The sequence below is a fragment of the Schistocerca gregaria genome, chromosome X (genome assembly GCF_023897955.1).
Source record: "Schistocerca gregaria isolate iqSchGreg1 chromosome X, iqSchGreg1.2, whole genome shotgun sequence".
Taxonomy (NCBI): Eukaryota; Metazoa; Arthropoda; class Insecta; order Orthoptera; family Acrididae; genus Schistocerca; species Schistocerca gregaria.
In genome coordinates, this window is record NC_064931.1 from 386,649,989 (window position 1) to 386,671,564 (window position 21,576).

A 21,576-nucleotide genomic window follows, 5' to 3' on the forward strand; every position below is an offset into this window, starting at 1 on the left:
GATTGCAGAAATAGCTTAGGTATGTCCATAGTCACACTCTTACATGTCAGGATGTTCATAAATTTACAGTTTCTAACAGCCTTCAGGTGAACTATGATTGTTAGTTATCAGTGCTGCTGAGAAAATTTGTTTCACAGAAAGATGTGTTATATGACTCCCATTCTGAGTTGCCACCATTAAGTTTTCATTCATTTTGTGTAAATGTTTATATCTAATTATAGTACAGGAAGGATTTTGCTGCAAAAAATACACAAAAATATCAAATGGAATGTTTCTTTGAAACAATAAATATTTGCCCAACTAATCAGAATACTTTATTTACAAAATAATTACTTACAATAACAACAGGTCCCAGTCAACTTTAATATCAAGTTGTTTGATTATAAGAAAATCTGATCACAGGAACTGTCCTTTATTCAGTTTGAGAAATATGTTAGCTATTGCCTTCTGTAGTGATAAACTTCTGTGAACCAACATTTTAAAATAAGCTCGACATTTGAATACAAATGATATCATGATATTTGCATAAATGGAGGCACTGATCATATATTTCAGATCACCATATCAGCTTAAAATTATAGTGGTGGATACAGAAATGATGAATGAATTTCAATTAACCATTATAAATAATTCCTCACTTTCTAAACAAATTTCTTGATCCAAGTTGAACTACAGAAGCTACATGGGAACAGGCCAATTGTTTCTTATTATCAAGCTGGCACAGCTGAGGTGATTTGCAGAAAATAAATTTCAAAGCAACTTCATGGGTTACTGTATTTTAGGGAAACACTTTCATTTTTGTGAGCTGTATCAAATCAATTAAAACAGTTTAAACTATTTCTTCATTCAGAAAGAATTTGGTCATGTTGGAAATACAGTTTTGTAGCATATTTCAATGTGATCAACAGAAGTTTGGTCCATGAATTTAAAGTGCATTCACATAAAAAAAATTAATTTGTGTTACTCTAATATAAAGTCTTCTATATATACTTTCTGGCAAGAGCATGTCTCTTGCAGCAAAAACTGATGGCAATATTGTACAAAAATTTTTTTCTTCATAATATACATTTAATTTTGCCTACAAAATCATTTGCTTTCTTTTAATCTGGAAGACGTTACAGTATTTATCACAATTCTACAGAACATAGGAGTTCTGAAATATATTTCCATTATTACCTTCCACAGAAGCTGTTAACCAATTTTAGTACTATGGTATACAAGTATTTTCCATTTTTATTATAGTTTCATGTTACATATTTTTAACTGAAACTTCCTGCTATGGGTATCATCAGTTTTATCAATAACTAACCACATAAAGTCTAACATTCTTTGGTCTTGACGAGCATAATTTTATGAAAAACATAAATATGTACATGTAGTATTGTATGCACTCCAAAATGAATTTACACTGTATTTTAAACTGGTTATGATGATTTTGTATAACATTCTCATCTATTTATCTTTTTATTACATAGCTGTTTATTTACATGGATGCACTCTACAATCTGTACAGTTTTGAACAATGATGAATACAGGTATTCTTTGGGACTAGTACAGCCATTACTCATACCTTAATTACTTTCCTTACGATATAAAACTATTCAGTGTTATTTGATACAATATGAAAAAATATTTAAACTTCCTTTTACACAAATGCTGTATCTGATAATTTTTTGTTGTTGTTGCAAGAACTAACTGAAACTTTTGCATTTTGTTGCATCTCAATTATAAAATGGGAAACCTGTTTTTATGTTAACAAGCATTTGTTAGAAACAACAAAAAATTGTTTCAGATTTTCCTAGCATACTGTGTATGTCAATTGACTAATTGCATGTGAAGTTGACCTATATTTGGCTAAAATGAAAAACAATTACACTTTGACATTAATCATACTTAGTTTCACATGGAGGCCAATGGGAAGTGATTTCTGTTTAACATAATGCCTACACAAAATGAATGTTTGACAACTGTGATCAGTACCTACACACCTCTCCAAGTGGCTGGAAGATCTGTATCTGATTTCAGTATTTCTCTTCTGTTGAGACGTGCATGAAAGTAGCATACAATGAGCAGTAATTATGTTTGAAATAATAATGAAAAAATCACACACAAGAGTTTCATGATCCTATAGACATTATGTTCTCTTCAATGTATCATTCTTTTTTTATTTAGGTTCATATTGGCATCTTTAACATCAGTGCTAATGGAATATAAAATATACATAACAAAATATGAAATAACAATCACTCACTTTGTAATGGAGATGCTGAACAGGAGATAGGCACACGAGAATGATACGTAGAAGTGTACAAGTTCAATGGCTGATATATAAATTTCAGTTTCTTTTCCATGCTATTACTCTCTGCTCAACATATCCACCATATGATTGCTTCAGACTCATTTCATTAATTTTATTCCATCAACAACTTTTAGTTACTGTAGAAAACACAAATATAATTTGAAAATAACAGAGAAATTTGAAATATTAGTACTAAACTGTGATAGATGCATTGTATGTGTTCTTTAAAATTATAGGGCTAAAACACTGAATGCTGAACTTTCAGAAGCAAATGTTTCTTTCATGTGAATCAGGGCAACAACACAGAAAAGTGATGAAAGAAATTGTACACTCAAGCCTAAGTTGTCCGATATTATGTCAAGAGGTTGAAATTAAGATAAGAGAGTAATTAAGTATGTAACACGTAAAATTCAAAAGAAAAAGTACACATTCACAGGATGTTAGTACATCACAATGTAAGAATAAGCTAAAAACGGCAAATTAAGATCTTGTCTCTGGAACTCTACTGAAATGGGTTCCATTCAAGCTGCCTCTGTTGACAAAGAGGTTTCTATTCTTTCTTTTTACATCTGTACCATTTTCCCCCTATTTTCACATCCTCCTTTTAGCAGTACCTAAAAGATAACTTTCAGTTCTGAAAGCCCATTAATCAGTGTCAAGTTTCCACAGTGATGCTTGCACTACAATTCCTTCACATTTTAATGATGACTACTTCATATACTTCGAATATAAAGGCCAAAACAACTTCCAGAAAGGTGTGAAGATGTGATCTTGATAGACAGGCTTTTAAGTAATTTTCTAACAATATAATAATTTCATTAAATCTGAGATCTGTGTCTGAATACTTCACTGTAATTCCACAGTTTCTTGGAAAGTAAACAACTTATGACTGAGATATACAATATAGTTTATCTTCACCATAACTCACTACAACAGATTTCCATGATACAGTCAACTAATTATTTTAATTGGCACACACACTTTCTTATCATTACAAAAATACATTTGAAGAAAATTTCATCTTTTGGGCCACTCAGTTGTAACCATTTTAAAAATGCAGATTACAGTGGAACACAGCATTGGATTTGAAGGTTCCACTTTGTTATTTTATAAGTAACAGTCATTGTAACTGAAAAGAATTGCTCATGTCCTCATTTAACAACCTTTCTGCCTCTTTAAGAAGAAACCTGCACAGCTATTGATCACAGGCATGTTACCAAAGTTTTATCTGTAGTTTATCACACAATTTTCCAACGGCATACGACAATATACACTACGCACACATTGTTTAGTCAGTACTGGGCAGCACTATTAAAAGTTTTGACTGCTTTGACAGTTACTGCACAATTTCCACTATAAAATATCCCACCTCAGTCGAGGACCTCCACTAATATCACAACCGCAAGTTGACAGTTTGCAGAGAGATTGTGGTTTCGACACACTGAAATAGTTCCATTTCTTAGCTCAGACCAAAAAGGTTTTTTTTTTTAAATTTCTTTTGTAAAGTACAAAAGAATTGAAAGTTATTCCACTGATACCTGTATTAACAGTCAGTTTCTTATAAACCACCTTTTCACATTCTGAGGTACACTACCACAGTGCATAAGAATATTACTTCAAAGTTTCATTTAGTGAAGTGAATATTAGCACCGATATTTCGACAGGTGGCAAGACGTCTGCTACAATGGCTTCACACGACATATCTAGTAGTTCTGCAGGATCTGGCCAGTATTACGGATAGCTACCCGTACCTAGGCCGGAAGTATCTAGCGATACATTCTTCCAGGGCCGTACCGGGGAGAAAAGTGCTCGGCCAGTGTCGAGGATTCAGGTAAAGTGGGGTGACAAAAGACTGTCGTAAAAATAAGGAGCAAACAAGTTTCTCAGGATTAAGCATTAGATTGGTAGCATTTGCTGAGCAAATAAGAGTCGAGGATATGTACTTTTGCAGCCAGTTAATTAATTATGAGGGTTGCCTGTTGCTGTGTCTATGGATGCTGTGTACTATAGCGATGGTAGAGGTGGAGGTGGTTGTGGCGGGGGGGGGGGGGGGTGTTGTAGGCAGGATGAGGTTCCTCTGAGCTGGCAACCCTGTATTGCAAAAAGAGTAATTTTTCAGGAGAATCATAAAGGAGACAAGAAGTGTGAGAGTGGGGGGTGGTGCAATCCAGGCGTGGCATACCAGCCAGGGCTACGAGATCCCATCAGTACAGCCCCGCACTTCCCAAAATGTTACTCACATACAAAAATAGTGACAGTCTAAATGATAATTTCTTTTACTTTTATAGGTGGTAAACATCTTCAGTTACCGTAACCATCTTCTGTCCACAATTACGAAAATACAAACACATGACGGTTATGATAACCGAAACTGGTCACCAGGAAACAGAAGTAAAAGAAATTGCGCTTTAGACTGTTACTATTCGTTCTCGCACAAATCAAAACTCACAGAAGCCGAAGCTTCTTATCGACGTACATTCGAGACGTAACGGAGAACCTCCGACGCCACACTCCGACGATTTCCGCACGTCCATACCTGAAGACAAAAATAAGATACTCGATTTAGCAGACGAAGGTGCTTCTCTGACGGTTACAGTTGTCAGTTGTGGGGAAACACGTCATCAGAGAGCAGTAGGGTACAGTGAGGATGGAGAATCGCAGTCTCACTCGTCGGAAACCTGAAGTGTCGAACGGCGTGGCTCCTCTCTTCGCGCGTTCCGTCTAGCGCACTAGCGAGGTCTGGCCGCAAGTCGTCCCGTTCCCGAATGTCCGGGGCCGGGGTGCGTCTGGGGAAGAGGTGCGGCGCCACCGTCAGCCGCGGAGTCGAGGCGCGCCGACGCCGGCGACGGGGCGGCCTCTAGCGGAGCGGCAGGGTCCTCACTGCCATTCCCGGGCAGCGTCAGTGCGACCGCCGGCGGCGGTTTCCGCGTCGCGCGCCAGTCAGCGGACGTACTCGTTGGCCAGCTGGTACTGCTGCGTGTCGACGATGACGCTGGTGTAGCCGGGCTGTGCCAGCGCCGCCTGCTGCTGGTGGTGGTGGTGGTGGTGATGGTGGTGGTGGTGGTGGTAGGGCTGGCCGCCGCCCTGCTGGCCGTCGCCGAAGCTGCAGGCGAGGCCGAACTGCGGCTGCTGGGGCGCGGCGGGCCCGTGCAGCGGCATGCAGAAGGCCGGCGGCTGCACGTCGCTCTCCGAGCTGCTGCAGCTGCTGGACGACGAGCTGAACGGCCGCTGCTGCGGCTGCACCAGGCCCAGCTGCGGGGGCGTGCCGGCCGCGGGGACGGAGGCGGGCGCCGCCGCCGGCTCGGCGTACGGGTAGAACAGCTCGGAGTAGAAGGCGGGCTCCTCGTAGCCGCCGGCCGCGGGGTACTGCGGGGGCGGCCCCACGTAGTCTGCCGCGTAGCCGGCGAGCGCGCCGCTCGACGAGTCGCTGTAGTCGTCGTCGGGCGCGGGCGCGGCGGCCGGCGCCGCCAGCGGCCGGAACTTGGCCTGCCGCACGGGCGAGCGCGCCTTGGCCGGCGGGCCCTCAGACCCCAGCTCCTCGCGGCCCGCGATCTGCTCTACGTTCAGCACCAGCTCCTTCGCCTCCTGCTCGCTGCAAACCACAACACTCTGTAAGCTCCCCAGACCGGGAGGCGCTCTTCTAACCGGGCGCAGCAACCTGAGTTAAAAGCTTAGGGAAACGACTTTACGCGACGGATCTAGGAATACACACTATCTGTTCAGAAGTAGCCGAGCGTCCTTATGTAACGCGGAAGACCACATGATGTTCAAATGGTTCAAACGGCTCTGAGCAATATGGGACTTAACTTCTGAGGTCATCAGTCCCCTAGAACTTAGAGCTACTTATACCTAACTAACCTAAGAACATCACACACATCCATGCCCGAGGCAGGGTTCGAACCTGCGACCGTAGCGGTCTGGCGGTTCCAGACTGTAGCGCCACTCCGGTCGGCGACCACATGATGTCAAGAGCGACGGACTCTCTGCTATAAAAGTAAGCGGACAGTACTATTAATAGAGAAGCAGTACCAGCAGAAGAGTCTGTTGAGTTCGAAAATGGACTAGTCATGGAAAGCTGAGTAACAAACCCATCAAAGAAGTTTCGACCCTTTAAAGTTGTCCTATTGGACTGTTAGTGATGTCATTGTGAAGTGGAAACGCGAAGGAACAACCACAGCCGAAGACAGACGAGGCAGACCTCGTGTACTGATTGAAAGGGACTGTCGAGCATTGCGAATGTGGCTCTAAAAAACTGCTCGAATCCAGAGGAAGGAATCACTCTCGAGTTCCAAAGGTACCACGAGTCGAGCTACCACAGTGACTGCACGTGGTGAGTTAAAAAAAATGGGATATAAAGGTCGAGCACCTTGTCACAAGTCGCTCATATGTGTAGTCAGTGTTAAGCGATGCTTGAGCTGGTATAGAGAGCAATGACACTTAATAAAATGTTCAAATGTGTGTGAAATCTTATGGGACTTAACGGCTAAGGTCATCAGTCCCTAAGCTTACATAATACTTAAACTAAACTATCCTAAGGACGAACACACACATCCATGCCCGAGGGAGGACTCGAACCTCCGCCGGGACCAGCCGCACAGTCCATGACTGCAGCGCCTAGTCCGCTCCGCTAATTCCGGGCGGTAATGCCACTTAACAGTGGATCACTGGAAACGACTGACTTGGAGTCATGAATTACACCATTCCCTGTGGCAATCCGATGGAACGATTTGGGTTTGACGAATGCCTGAAGAACGTTACATGCCATGAAGTATTGAGCCAGCAGTGAAGTACAGCACAGGTGGTGTACCGGTAATAGTGTGTTTTTCGTGAATAGGGTGGGTTCCCTTATTGCACATAAGAAACCGCTAAATGCGGAACGATATATAAACACGTTTTACAGCATTGTGTTTTGTTTACACTAGGACAGTTCAGAGACGATAACTATTTGTATTAGCATGACAATGTGAGGTAATGATTTCCGAGCAATAACATTCCTAAAATGGACTGGCCTGTCCAGGGTCCCAACCCGAACCTAGTCGAATGACTTTGCGAGGAGTTACAATGTCTATTTCGGTTCAGATTCCAGCGCCCAAGCCGGCCGATGTGGCCGAGGGGTTCTAGGTGCTACAGTCTGGAACCGCGCGACCGCTACGGTTGCAGGTTCGAATCCTGCCCTGGGCATGGATGTGTGTGATGTCCTTAGGTTAGTCAGGTTTAAGTAGTTCTAAGTTATAGGGGACTGATGACCACAGCAGTTAAGTCCCATAATGCTCAGAGCCAGACAGCGCCCAACATCAGTAGCTTTCTGGTTTCGGCTTTTAAGGAAGAATGGGTTGCCATTCCTCTACAGATATTGACTGAAAGTGTTACCGACGGAGTTCAAGCCGGCATAATGGCGAAGAGTGGAAACACCTCACAATTATGTCCTCTAATAGGTATTCGGATACTTTTGATCGGATTGTGTACTAAATACCTGTATGTGCCACTTCCATAAGGATCGCGAAGACAAGATGAGATTAATTACAGTGAGCTAAGAGGCATTTAGGCAATAAAATTCCACACGTTCCATACGTGACTAAAATAGGAATAAGATGCAATAACTACTACGATGAGAAGTACTCTAGGCCATATGAACACCAGATGGGCTCAAATAACCTTTAGGACTAACTGGAGGTACTTAAAAAATTCCGTTCCACCCTTACTTTCATTGAAGGACTCAATCACATTTGTATAAATATCATCATAATTAATTATATTATCCTTAATTAATCCTTATCTTCTTTGAGATCCGGATGAGTTGGCACCAGCAAATCCTCTTATCACAATACTTCATATTCAGAATTTTATATTTTTACATATACCAGTTTCCAAATTTCGCAGCTAACTTTCTAAGAATAAAAATTATTATTACTGCCAATTATTACTTTTATTAATAACGCAAATAATTATTACTAAGCTTGATAGGTAATTACTAATCACTATAATTCTCGTTGCCTCCATTCTTTTATCATCATTATTAGTATTACTGTCATAGTTGCCAATAATTATTTTTTATTAATAGTACAAATTATTATTATTGTGATTGTTATGAAATATGTTTATGTGTTATTCCTGGTCAAACGTAAGAGACGGCCTTAAGGTCCGAATCTGACGAGGCTAAATGAGGAATAAATAAAGTAGTGGGAAAACTAAGAGTCTCGATAATGACAAGTAAGTCTAGAAATCGCAAGCTATGGTTAACTGTTTCTCAGATTTCTTGCCGCGTGACATTTGTTTATAAACTCAATCTCTCAACGACTTCCACTCTCGTGTTTGTCAGGAGTTAATTGCCGTACCAATGGGCCACGAGGAACTTTCGTGTCTGTCCATGACATACACTGAAGCGCCAAAGAAATCGGTATGCGCATGTGTATTTAAATACGCAGATATGTAAACAGGCAGAATATGGAGCTGCGGTCGGCAACGCCCACATACGACAAGTATCCGGCGCAGCTGTTAAAACGGTTACTGCTGCTACAATGCAGGTTATCAAGATTTAATTGAGTTTGAACGTGGTATACAGTCCGCGCTCGAGCAACGGGACACAGCATCTCCGAGGCAGCAATGAAGTGGGGCTTTTCCCGTGCGATCATTTGACGAGTGTACCATGAATATTAGGAATCCGGTAAAACATAAAATTGCCGACGTCGCTGCGGCCGCAAAAAGATCCTGCAAGAACGGGACCAACGACGACTGAAGAGAATCGTTTAACCCTTCCGCAAATTGCTGCATATTTTGATGCTGAGCAATCAAGTGTCATCGTGCGAACCATTCAACGAAACATCATCGACGTGGGCTTTTGGAGCTGAAGGCCCACTCGTGTACCCTTGATGTGGTCCTTCGAAACATTTTCTTAGCTTAGGGAATAAAAGATGCTCGGAAAACTTGGAATTCGAAAATTCTCCAGCATTTTTAGAGTTGGATGAAATTTCTTTGTTGGACTAATGTTTGAGCAGTGATAGTCAAGTATCACAAATATAAGAAATTACAAAAAAATCCGACTGTCGTGTGGTCTTCTTGTTAGCCAAGAAATCAGTCTGGGGTTACATATCCATTTTCGAATTTCTGTTTATGCTACAGTCAAAACGGGTGTCAAAAATTATGCTCGGCTGCCACAGTACATAGGTATTATTGAACAGTACCTAACAGCGGTGACCTTGTTGGTTTAGTGGGCTATCAGACACGTGCAAGCACCGTCTCAGATGTGGCGCGGCAGAAGACGTATGACGCTTGGTGCTACAAGTTTTGTTTCTACGAAGTGAACCCGAAACATATCGCACGCAGGTTTCTTCTTTTTCCAAATGAACTGTATTTCCCGCCCACCAGAACCAGCGCAGTCACGTGGTTCCGTGGGCACGCGGTGAAATATTTTTTCACGACGGACCTAAAGATGTATTGGACTTTTGGAACTACCTACAAGAACGTCATTGTACGAATTTACTGAACCCGAAGTATATGCAAAATTTTTCTAATTATTTAGGGAGTGCCCTATGCGACTCTCGACGCAGCTGGATGAACAGGTAGGAGGAGATACCCACTGACTGAGCTGACGACAACACGACCGGATACCGCTGGAATAACCTACGACATGCGTGAAGACATACCTGGATAAGCAAGCGTAAGGAGAGTAGCGGCGCAACAGGTTCGAAGCACATTTTTCGTTTCTCCATATACATTACCTCGGCGCAGGAAATTTGCGAGATTATTTGTTTCGTTTATTTACTTCACGATGCGGTGTCAGTTCCAGCCATTTTAGGTGTGGTACAAAGGAAATAAAAATAAAAAATAAAAAAAAAATATAAAAAGAATGTTCGCCTCGCCTCACCACTCCTAATACATTGACTATGGGACTTAACATCTGAGGTCATCAGTCCCCTAGAACTTAGAACCACTTAAACCTAACTAACTTCGGACATCGCACACATCCGTGCCCGAGGCATGATTCGAACCTGTGACCGTAGCTATCACGCGGTTCCGTACTGAAGCGCCTAGAACCGCTCGGTCACCAACGGCCGGCTCGTTCCAGTTGCTCCTGGTCAACTCATCTTGCTATCAAATGAGTACCGAGGATCATTCCCAGGCGTGCAGGCCGCGACGGCCGAGCGGTTCTAGGCGCTTCAGTCCGGAACCGCGCGACTGCTACGGTCGTGGGTTCGAATCCTGCCTCGCGTATGGATGTGTGTGATGTCCTTAGGTTAGTTAGGTTTAAGTAGTTCTAAGTCTAGGGGACTGATGACCTCCGATGTTAAGTCCCATAGTGCTCAGAGCCATTTGAACTTTCCCGGGCGTAAAAGGCGGTTGTGGTGATTGGTCCCATACTCTCCCCATTCTAGTGTCGAAGCGAAGAAAGGCCGCACTCTACCTACCATCAGTCGAACAGCCATGTCACTGACTTGCGACACAGACGTAACAGCGAGCAGGTGTCACAGAGATGAAAACAGTAACAATGTACTGCAGCTGCGCGTAGATATTATTCATTATCATTTACGCTCATATTGATAGTAGCGCATGTCAACTCTAGAAAATGCTTATATAAAACGGAACTAGTTGTGCAAGAAAGAAGGGGCCTCAATAAATATTAGTCTGTGTGGAGTAACTCGTCTTCATTGAGTAATTTTACGGCTGTGGTGCTTAGTATAACGAAGAGGTCTCTATTGCCTAAAAATGAACTTTTGAACTGAAGTAAATATCCTGAAATGAAATGAATATATCGACGAGGAAAAGAGTAATACAGATGCAGTGACATGAAATGGTTAAACAGGAAAGGGGGAAATATAGTAGTGCACCAAGTACTCTCAAAGCGCTCAGTCACGAAAAATGAAGTAAAACCAGAATATAAACTGAGTGGTCAAAATTCAGAGGAAGGATTGCCCCATTTGAAGAAATGCTGTAAACGACGCACGAATATTGCGGCTGCGTGCGGCATAAAACACGAGTGTAGAGGCGCTGTCTGAGCAGTTACCGACAAATGCGTTGTGAACAAGGCAGCACATCGCGAGTTAACCAAATTTGGTCGTGGGACGATAAGTGGTGAAAGACCCATAGGTCATAGGAAATTGGATATTACACAAGAATTCGGATTTCCGAGGTCAACGGCGTCTAAGGTGGACTTTCAGTCTCGCAGAGACAATGTTTCCACAAGCGGAAACCGCTACTCAGGACGACCACAAGTGTTTGACGAACGGACTTGACGTCTCCTCTGCAGAGTTATATGGGGGATCGACGGTCAACTCCGAGTCACGTAGCCGTCGATTTGAATATGGAGCGTCAGCAAACTGTATGTACCAGGATTGCACGGAGACAAAAGCACCGCATAGACTTCAGAAGGCGACGACCGACATCAGATTCAGTTTTTTCCCACGAATTTTGGTAACGCCGTGTATGAAAGCTCCACCGGCCTGGGCTCAGGCTGGCCAGTCGGGACCGACCGACCACCGTGTCATCCTCCACCTATAGCAGTATGGGGGGACGTGGGATCAGCACATTGTTCTCCTGGCGGTTAATAAGCTGAAGTCTGAAAGAGGTACAGCGTCAGTGGCCTTAATCCACGTCTATATCTACATATAAACTGCGGACCATTGTGAAGTGCATGGAAGAGGGCTCTTCCCATAGTACCAAGCATTAGGGTTACTTTCCATTGCATTGACGTATGGAGGGCGGGAAGAATGACTGTTTACATGCCTCTTTGTGCGCGGTAGTCAGTTCAGTCTTGTCTTCCCAGTCTATATGGCAGCAACAGTTTTAGTCGGTTAGTTGGAGCTTGTATTGGCACGTACTTACCTGAGCACGTAGTTGACGCTGACGACGCAATGAGGCCGCGAGGATCGGCTATTGTGGACGATCGTGGCGTAGCTCTGCATCCACACCCAACCACCATCCTTCGTCAGAAACCGGTAGTATTTCGTCGTTACTTGACCCTTGAACAAAACTGTCAAAAAACACTTTATTCAAATGCTAGTCGCTACCCACAAGGGGTTACATATTTTAATAATAAAAGCACACGACTAAATTGGCAGTCATAAAATATAGTGGCGATACGACTTCAATCAATATTTATGCTTCATGGAAAGCTGCAGAACAACACTAAACAATGTTTTGAAACATAGGTGTACTTTTTAAAACAAAAAAAATGGTTGAAATGGCCCTGAGCACTATGGGACTTAACAGCTGAGGTCATCAGTCCCCTAGAACTTAGAACTACTTAAACCTAACCAACCTAAGGACATCACACACATCCATGCCCGAGGCAGGATTCGAACCTGCGACCGTAGCGGTCGCGCGGTTCCAGACTCAAGCGCCTAGAACCGCTCGGCCACTCTGGCCGGCTTGTAAAACACTATTCATTCTTGAGTATACAGGGTGTCCCTGAAATGTTGCGACAAACTGTTGTAAAGGTTGTCTTGAGGAATAAATTGAGGATGGGAACCCGTGTCCGGAAACGTCATCCAACAACGCTACAGAGAGTCGAAGTTATAGGCGTCGGCGCTTGCCACTAGGCCATCCCCTTCGGCAGCTGAAATCAAATGTTTGAATGTGTGTGAAATCTTATGGGACTTAACTGCTAAGGTCATCATCCCCTCAGCTTACACACTACTTAACCTAAATTATCCTAAGGACAAACACACACACCCATGCCCGAGGGAGGGCTCGAACCTCTGCCGGGGCCATCCGCACAGTCCATGACTGCAGAGCCTTAGATCGCTCGGCTAATCCCTCGCGGCCCTTCGGCAGCAAACGTGACTTAGTCCTCTGACAGACCGTAGACGGGACATCTTGGAATCGCAGCTGACTGGCACAGTCACCAGTCTAGAAGATAGAGCAAACTACCACGTAGACAAGCCTTGTCTCCTATGAATGCGATGTTTTGTTCTCTTGCTAGATGACGGTTTCCATCTGCAGTTTATTTTTCTCCCGGAAACCTTCAAAATCTCCACCGTTTTTCGGTATACTGAGGTAGAGTGAAATGCAGATGGAAACGTGTGTCCGAAAGCGTCATGAGCCAAGTCAAAGTACCATCGCATTCATAAGAGACTAGATCTTCCTACCCAGCAGCCAGCTCCATCTTCTCCAGTGGCGATCGTGGGAATCAGTCGCAATCAGTGAATAACAAACAACATTGTGAGACGTTCTGCCTGCGGTCCGTCAACGTAGAAAATCGCGTTTGCTGCCGAAGGGATTACCTAGTGGCGGGTGCCGGCGTATTTAACTTCGACGCTCTGTAGCTTCGTTGGATAATGTTTCCGGAAACAGGTTCCTGTCCTCGATTTGTTCCTCAAGACACTCTCTACAACCGCTCGAAGTTCGTCACAACATTTCTGGGAATCACTGTATAGATAAATGTGAAGTAATACACATAACAGGCACAAGAAGGAAACAATCATCATGGACCCCAGACGATAAGTTCTCTCGTGCTTGGAAAATGAAAAATTAATAGTTAGTGGGTTCCTTTCTTCCAGCAGCCCAACAGTAGACTACAAAGCGAGATGGCGCAATGGTTTAGAGCTGGGTGGGCTATCAGTATTTACGTTCCTCCAAACCTCTTTGCTACGACTGGTTAGATAAGTACGTAAATGTCAAAACAGGCAGTAGGCAAACGGTTTCATCTTTTGTCGGATGTGATCAGTTTGTAAGTTGCCTTCTTTCGAAAGATTTGATTGCCTTCAAGTCATATGGTAGTACTTCGAGAAAGGAAGGGGGTTAACTTTTACTAGAATGACACAGCTGTCTAAGAGGTCTATCACACGATTGAACGCAAAAGAGGGTAGAGAGTACCACGGATATGATACACGAATTGAGGTGGCAGTCATTGAAACAAAAGGGTTTCCGCTACGGCAGGACCTTCTCATGACATTTCAGTCACTAGCTTTTTCCTCAGAGTGTGAAAATATTTGGTTGGCACCCACCTATATAGGGAGAAAGGATCATCATAATAAAATAAGAGAAATCAGAGCTCGTACGGAAAGATTCAAGTGTTCGTTTTTCCCTCGCGCTATTCGAGTGTGGAATGGTAGAGAAGTAGCTTAAAGGTGGTTCGATAAATCCTCTGCCAAGCGCTTAATTGTGAATTACAGAGTAACCATACAACTGTACAAGTCCTAAAATTCTACTGTGCAGACACATCTTTTCCGAGAAACTTCTCCAGTTCTCTGTTGCTTGAAAGACCCAGTTTTTCTTAAGTTTTTATCCTCCGCTGTACATGTCCAGTTGGCCTGTTTGCATAGTTTAATATGCAGCGCGCTAGCTTGGGCGACAAGGAGGTATGCCAGATCCGGATCGAAGGGGAAACTGTTGCGGCGACCAGCCACAGATGGCTCTAGTGTTCCGCTTCTAACGACCTGTATGTCGACGGGACGTTTAATTCTGACGAGCCCTCCTTCCTTCGAACAGACAGCACGGCAAATTCGGCGCAATAATGGATGCGACTGCGTGCAAGTTCTTGCGAGTGGACAGGCGGCAGTATTAAATCATTAGCAGGATTCATTAAAGTTGCGCCTGGCCGCTATCGGGCGCGTGTTTGCTCAGGCGGCGGCGCCGTATTATGTCATTATCTGATTCACCGGAGGAGACATCCATAAATAGCTTAGTTACACATCCTTGCGCGTGCGCCGCGCCCCCGCCCCCACCCTCCCCTACTAGGGGCACTCAGCCTCTGGATTAACTACTCGTGCTACGACCGGGCTGTAAAAAGAAAATTAAATCACGAGCGCTGTTGGCTTAGGACTACCGTCGGGCCAGCAGCTAATATGGGCGCCTGCGGAAGGGGCGACTCGTACCCCTGCCGACGAGACCCTGCCCTTACGAGCTGCCTTACTGTGTTGTATGGCGAAGGTGTGTGCTGTGGCACACTTGAGCAGGTCGGTACCAGCATTACGTAAATCACGTATTTCAAAGCTAACGTTTCCATGTAACCCGGGCAGAAATCGATAACGCTGCAACTAGAACCTCCAACAAGTTACTTAGGAACACCAGGAGATTCATAGAAGACGTGTGAATGATGGTGAATAAGAGTGAACTGTAGTATTCAGTGAAAACGGCGGGAACAGTGACCTATTAAGTACGCTTCACCTTACCAGTATACGACTGATGGTACTGAAAATAAATAAACGATACAAACTATATGTCTCAATATTTAATGGTGTGCTTCCGAGTACTCAATCGAGCTGTCGTTTCCATATTATACACAATACTTCGACAGCCGACCCAGATGTTTTCTTCAGGTGCTGCTAGTTGTACTGTGCTCTTTCGTGTACTCGTTGCTTAGGCTTCAACTTGAATGCGAACTATTAATTACCTCGGGCCGTTATTTACAGCCGCAATGAACATGTTAAAATGCATTTTTTTATAAAAACTAAACGAATTTTGTGACGTAACTTGCGTGTATATCAGGAATGACGGCTCACTAATTGAACAGCGTGCGAGGTGACACAGTGGGAAGACGGCAGCTCAGATATCCGTCCAACCATCCAGACTCCGCTATTCCGTGATTTCCTAAAAGCGCTAAGGGCAAATGCCGGGTTGCTTCTTTAGAAAGGGCATGGCCCATTTTCTTCCCAAGTTGGAGATTATGGCCCGTCTCAGTGACCTCGTCGTCAACTGGCGGTTAAACTAGAACGATCCTTCTTTCTAATAGAACAAATTTAAATATTAACAGTTTCTTGTTTCAAAACTAAATTTTTTTTAAGTTAAACTGACTCTTTTCGATATGTTGAAAATCCGAGACGTAGAAAATACCGACAGTTTATATTCGATACAACATCAACATCGACCGCACTCAGGTATTTCTCCAAAAGTCGATATATCGATACTTATGATAATTTTGCCAACTTTTCATTCGACCTCAGAATTAACTTTCCCAACATATTACGAGGGCTATTTTTTTCTCAGCCTCCGATCGGCCATGAAATGGAAACCACAGAGAAAATTAAAAATGTTTTACTTGCAACATTTAGCTACTTCTGTACACAGTTGCAGCACCGACTTAGACATTTTTCCTATCGTCTTAACAATTTTCCAATACTCTGCTTTGAGCTCCGCAGTGCATGGCTAGGCTTGGTCCTGTTGAAGGTAGTATGCTGAGACCTTCGAACTAACTCACACAGCCAGGTGAACCTTTGGATTGATGCTATGCGCCGCGCGGGATTAGCCGAGCGATCTCAGGCGCTGCAGTCATAGACTGTGTGGCTGGACCCGGCGGAGGTTCGAGTCCTCCCTCGGGCATGGGTGTGTGTGTGTTTGTCCTTAGGATAATTTAGGTTAAGTAGTGTGTAAGCATAGGGACTGATGATCTTAGCAGTTAAGTCCCATAAGATTTCACACACATTTGAACATTTTTTTTTTGATTGATGATATGCTTTCCCCCCTGAACCATGGACCTTGACGAGGCAGGGAGGCTTGCTTGAGTCAACGATAGAGATAGTCGTACCGTAGGTGCCACTGCGACGGAGGGGTATCTGTAGAGAGTTCAGACTAACCTGTGGTTCCTGAAGAGCGGCAGCAGCCTTTTCTGTATTTGCAGCGTCAATATACTGGATGATTGGCTCATTTGGCCTTGTAATTTTTCCTGAGGACATGCAGATCCACTGTAGGAGAGCTGGATCAAACCAGTCTTCTGACTGAATGCAACAATAACAATAACATTATGCTTAAGCAGCCGCTTTTATTATTATTACTATTTCGGCCTCCAGATCTCTTCCTCTGGCCCTTATCTTAATTGAATTCCTCCACTAGCTCCATGTACTGTACTGGTAAGTGGAAAAACATGTCTCTTACTTCTGGTACTAAAGAAACATCGGATGAATTCAAAGATGCGCTGCTTGGTTCGTAATGTAGATTCAGCTGATAGGGGAGCATAACAGTCACGCAAAGTACAGTAATCTTCGTGAGAATGGCGACATCGTTCTCACTTAACATTGTTTGGCAATCAAATTTTATTAGTCTTTTCCGTTTTAGGTGTGCTGTAATATAAGAATGTTTTATACCAAATGCGTTTTACTTTTATTTGAAAAACATTATTATTGGTCATTCTGCAATATAGTATCCATAATACGATTCTACGTTTTGGTACTTATGGAGTGAAAACAGCTTTTCCTTTACTAATATGGCGTACGATTTACTTACGGTGTTTATTCCTCTTTTTTTTTTACATGATCCAAAGTAGATAGCTTTTTCTCTCGTTGTTAGCGGGGACTGAAGTCGGAAAAACCTTGGTTACAATTTCATCCTTCTCGATTTTTCGTCTCTTCTACAATCTGTTTGTTGCACTTCGATATTTTCAAAATTTCATAAAAGTTGTCTTCAAAAAAATATCACTGTTTTTTCACCTTTTTTGCACTCATATTTACACCCATACACACTCTGTCTTTCTCTCTCTCTCTCTTTTTCACCGTCACTCACTCACTATCTACGTAAAACAATGCATTCACAAGACTGGCAGAACTCACAACGTACAGGAAAAACAAACGAACACACAAAAACATAGTCCTGACTGTGCAACAGGTGAAACCACATTAATATAAGATAAATTTTGTGAAGTTTTGCAAACCTAAACTGCATAAACGTAAATACGGCAAAAGAAAAGGTAGTTTCTTAAAAGTTGAAAAATCGACAAGGATGAAAGGGCAACAAAAGTTTTCTCGGGATTCAACCTCTGCTAACAATAAGGAAAAACTCGCAACCCCACAACATGCAAAAAAAAAAAAAGAGGAATAAACACCGTAGTCAAATTGTACGCCAAGTTTATTAAGGAAAATTGTTTTTATCTACGACTGGCTAAATGTAGAAGCATATTATGCGTACTGTATTTACAGAATGACAACTGCGGATGCTTCGTAAAGAGAAGCGTGGTGCCAAACACTGTTACGCTGCAGTACACTTAAGACGGAAAAATCAAATAATAATTTACATACAGCAGCTGCTGCGGAAGATGGCCATGCAAACAAACATATTATTGTTTGGTAAATTTAGGAAACCGGTGTTCGAGGAAGATTTTGCGGCAGTTCTACTGCGTCCATCATATAAATTTTCACGTAGAGACCATGAGAATAACATGAGAGATACAGGGTGACAATTCTTGAACTATATGAAATAAAATCGTCACTGTCATGGACTGGGTGTGTGTGTGTTTGTCCTTAGGATAATTTAGGTTAAGTAGTGTGTAAGCTTAGGGACTGATGACCTTAGACGTTAAGTCCCATAAGATTTCACACACATTTGAACAGTTTGAACAAATCGTCACGACTTCTGAACGGTGTGCGTTAGCACGTTCAAACTGCACGGTTGGCCGCGGGGCATTATGGGAATTAGTATGATCATGCGCACGTGGTTTTGGAATATGATTTCATCCTCATTATCCAAAGCGGCCCTGATTTGGACAAGATATGGTTCATGCAAGACGGGGCTCGGCCCCATCGAAGCAGGAGAGTGTTTGATGTCCTGGAAGAACACCGCATTCTGGCTCTTGGGTACCCAGAGGGCACTGGCGTGAGCCTCGATTGGCCACCGTATTCTCCGGATCTGAACGCATGACACTTCTTTTTATGGGGCTATATTAAAGAGACAGCAATAACTCCAAAACCATTGCTGAGCTGGAAACAGTCATTCAGGCGGTCATCGGCAGCATCAGTTTTCTGACACTTCAGCGGGTCAAGCAGAATTTCGCCCTTCGTCTGTGGTACATCAACGCCAATGGTGGCAGGCATATCGAACATGTCATAAAATAAATCCGAATATCTGTAGTGACGTTTACATGTTGAATAAAGTGTGTGCATGCAGTAGTTTGTAACTAATTGACTTTTTTTCATGTAGTTCAATAATTGTCACCCTGTATCTCAGTGCCTCACTGAGCATATAGTCACTCATTTCTGACTCGCTCCGTACACGAATCGAATAGGACAAATAACTGATAATATTGATACGAAATACGCTACACTACGTACTGTACAGTGGTTTGTGGAGTATACACACTGCTCTGTAAAACATATGGAAAAGATGGATAAAGTAACTGATCCGTCCCACGGCTTATGGATTAGGGCTGGTGCGCCGGCCAGAACCATGTCCTGCCTTTTGTAATATGCAGGGAAACGTCATAAATGGTGGTGCCTTCAGTGTAATTATTATTATTTTTGAATAAAAGTGTCATTTCTGTTCGTCCCACTGCGTATTTCCTTCAGTTTCCTTCTGTACTCTACTATAGAAGTTCTTTCTGTGTATAGTCTAAGTTTCATCGGGCTATATTACTTGGCAGTGGAAAAAGAAGGAAAACTAGATTTTAACTTCCCGTCGACGATGACGTTATTGCAACTGGAACACAAGCTCGGATGAGAGTAAGAAAGGAATAGCTCAGTAGTGTTATTTTCAGAGGAACCGTTCTGGAATTAACTTTAAGCGATTTAAGGGAATGGAATATCTAAATCACAACGGTTAGCCACGGATTTGGACCGCATCCCCGTCGAATGCGAGTCAGGTGTCTTTATTACTACAGTATCGTGCTCTTAGTGGTGTTCATCTGTTTAATAGCCATATTTCTGCCATTTATAGGTTGTGGTAACAATTTATAACCACAGATTCGGCTGCCAGAAAATTCATCCGAGGACGACCAATAGCTGTGACGCGTACTGATGATACTGTTGCGCAATACCGCCACAACCCCACCTCTTGTGTTCCAGTGGAAGACAGAAGCAGCCTCACAGACATGAAATTCAGAAATGTTCAGGTAAGTGGATGGAACAAATACAGACGTGTGCGAAGCAGTCCTACTTTGAAGTCAGCCACTACTAATTATACGTACTTACTGACTGACAACATTAAACATTCCCTGTAAACCAGATCAATCAGTTTATGGGCACAGTTACCATAGAAGTAAGGAGAGGAATGGCTCCAGAGGTTGAAAAACAAAAGCAAGAGACAGATTCCAGACACACTATGTATGGACATATTTCTCAGCTGCTGAGACTGAAATCAAGAACGAGCTTATTACTATCGACCAAATCTATCTTTTTATCACATAATAAACGCCGAGTAGAACTACGACGAAACTCGTCTCCAGTATCCCATGGAAAAACTCGAAAGAGGAGTTTTCTGGGGAGTTCCGAATTCACTTGTACGACTTGGAAAGCCCTTAATCGCGTAAGGACGGCTGTAAAGAAAATTTGAACAAATGGGGCTACATTAGTACTTACGAACTGTGTAGATATGGTGAATTACAAGATCCATCCAACTTGCTAATCTGCAGAGCAATGCATGTACTGTGCACCTTAAAAATCATGGTTACAGCAAAAAACAAGGTTATTCAGACTGATATTTTCTGGACTAATTTTGGAACTTGGACAACTGAAAACCTTGTTGGAGACGATTTTCATCACCGCATGACATGTTGCAGTATTATTTAACATATTTTAATGTGATGACTCTGTGATCTTAACTAAATTTGTTTTAATACTGTAAATTATAATTTTTCTCAAAAATTGTATTGCGTGAGGTCTTGGGCCAGAATGAAGTCAAAAATATCAGCATACAATAGAAGGAACCACGGAACGACGAGCAGGACTTTGAAATGCGAGATGCAAAGCGAGGGGCATGGAAGCGCTAGGCGCTGCGCACCGCTGCCGTTGACCCGCGCTCGTAGTCTGCTACCACACTTCAACTACCCGCGTCTCAGCAGCGTACCGACACGGGAAATCTCGTGCTTCGTCACGATATACGAGGGCTATTCGGAAAGCAAGGTCCGATCGGTCGCGAAATGGAAACGACATTGGAAATCAAAAATGTTTTATTTGCTACACTTTCCAGCTACTTCTCTACATACTCGTCGCTCCGACTTACACATTTGTCGTAGCGGTGTACCAACTTTCCAATTCTCTCATCATAGAGGGCAGCCGCCTGCGCTTTCGGCCACTTGTCGACACCGATCTGCAGTTCATGGTGTCAAAACGTTGTCTTCATAGCCAGCGGTTCGCGTGAGCAGAGATGAACATCAGAGGAAGCCAAGTCCGGGCTATATGGTGGTTGATCAAACACTTCCCATCGGAAACACTGCAAGTGTGCGACCGAGAATAGTCATGAAGGAGGAAATTCATAATAGTTACGTCGTGTGGGATGCATGAAATCAGGCGAAATCTCTCACAGGCGCTCATGCTTGGTGGGAGACACTATTTTCTAGGCAACTTTACGTGCTCACTGTGCGTTCGGAACCGAAAAGAGCGATGTGACGCGATCGACAGGCATACTAGAGACACTGCGCA

At 43.2% G+C, this 21,576-nt stretch overlaps 1 protein-coding gene across 1 annotated transcript in view; it reads right to left on the reverse strand.

Moving 5' to 3' along the window:
* Positions 1 to 297: 297 nt before the first annotated feature.
* Positions 298 to 21,576, reverse strand: part of LOC126299302 (single-minded homolog 1-like) — a 496,270-nt gene continuing 474,991 nt past the window's right edge. The window contains exons 10-11 of the mRNA XM_049991100.1: positions 12,119 to 12,266; positions 298 to 5,891 (exon numbers count right to left, since the gene is read on the reverse strand). Coding sequence (XP_049847057.1) covers positions 5,240 to 5,891; positions 12,119 to 12,266 — 800 coding nt within the window. The 3' untranslated portion in view covers positions 298 to 5,239. The remainder of the gene's footprint in view (positions 5,892 to 12,118; positions 12,267 to 21,576) is intronic.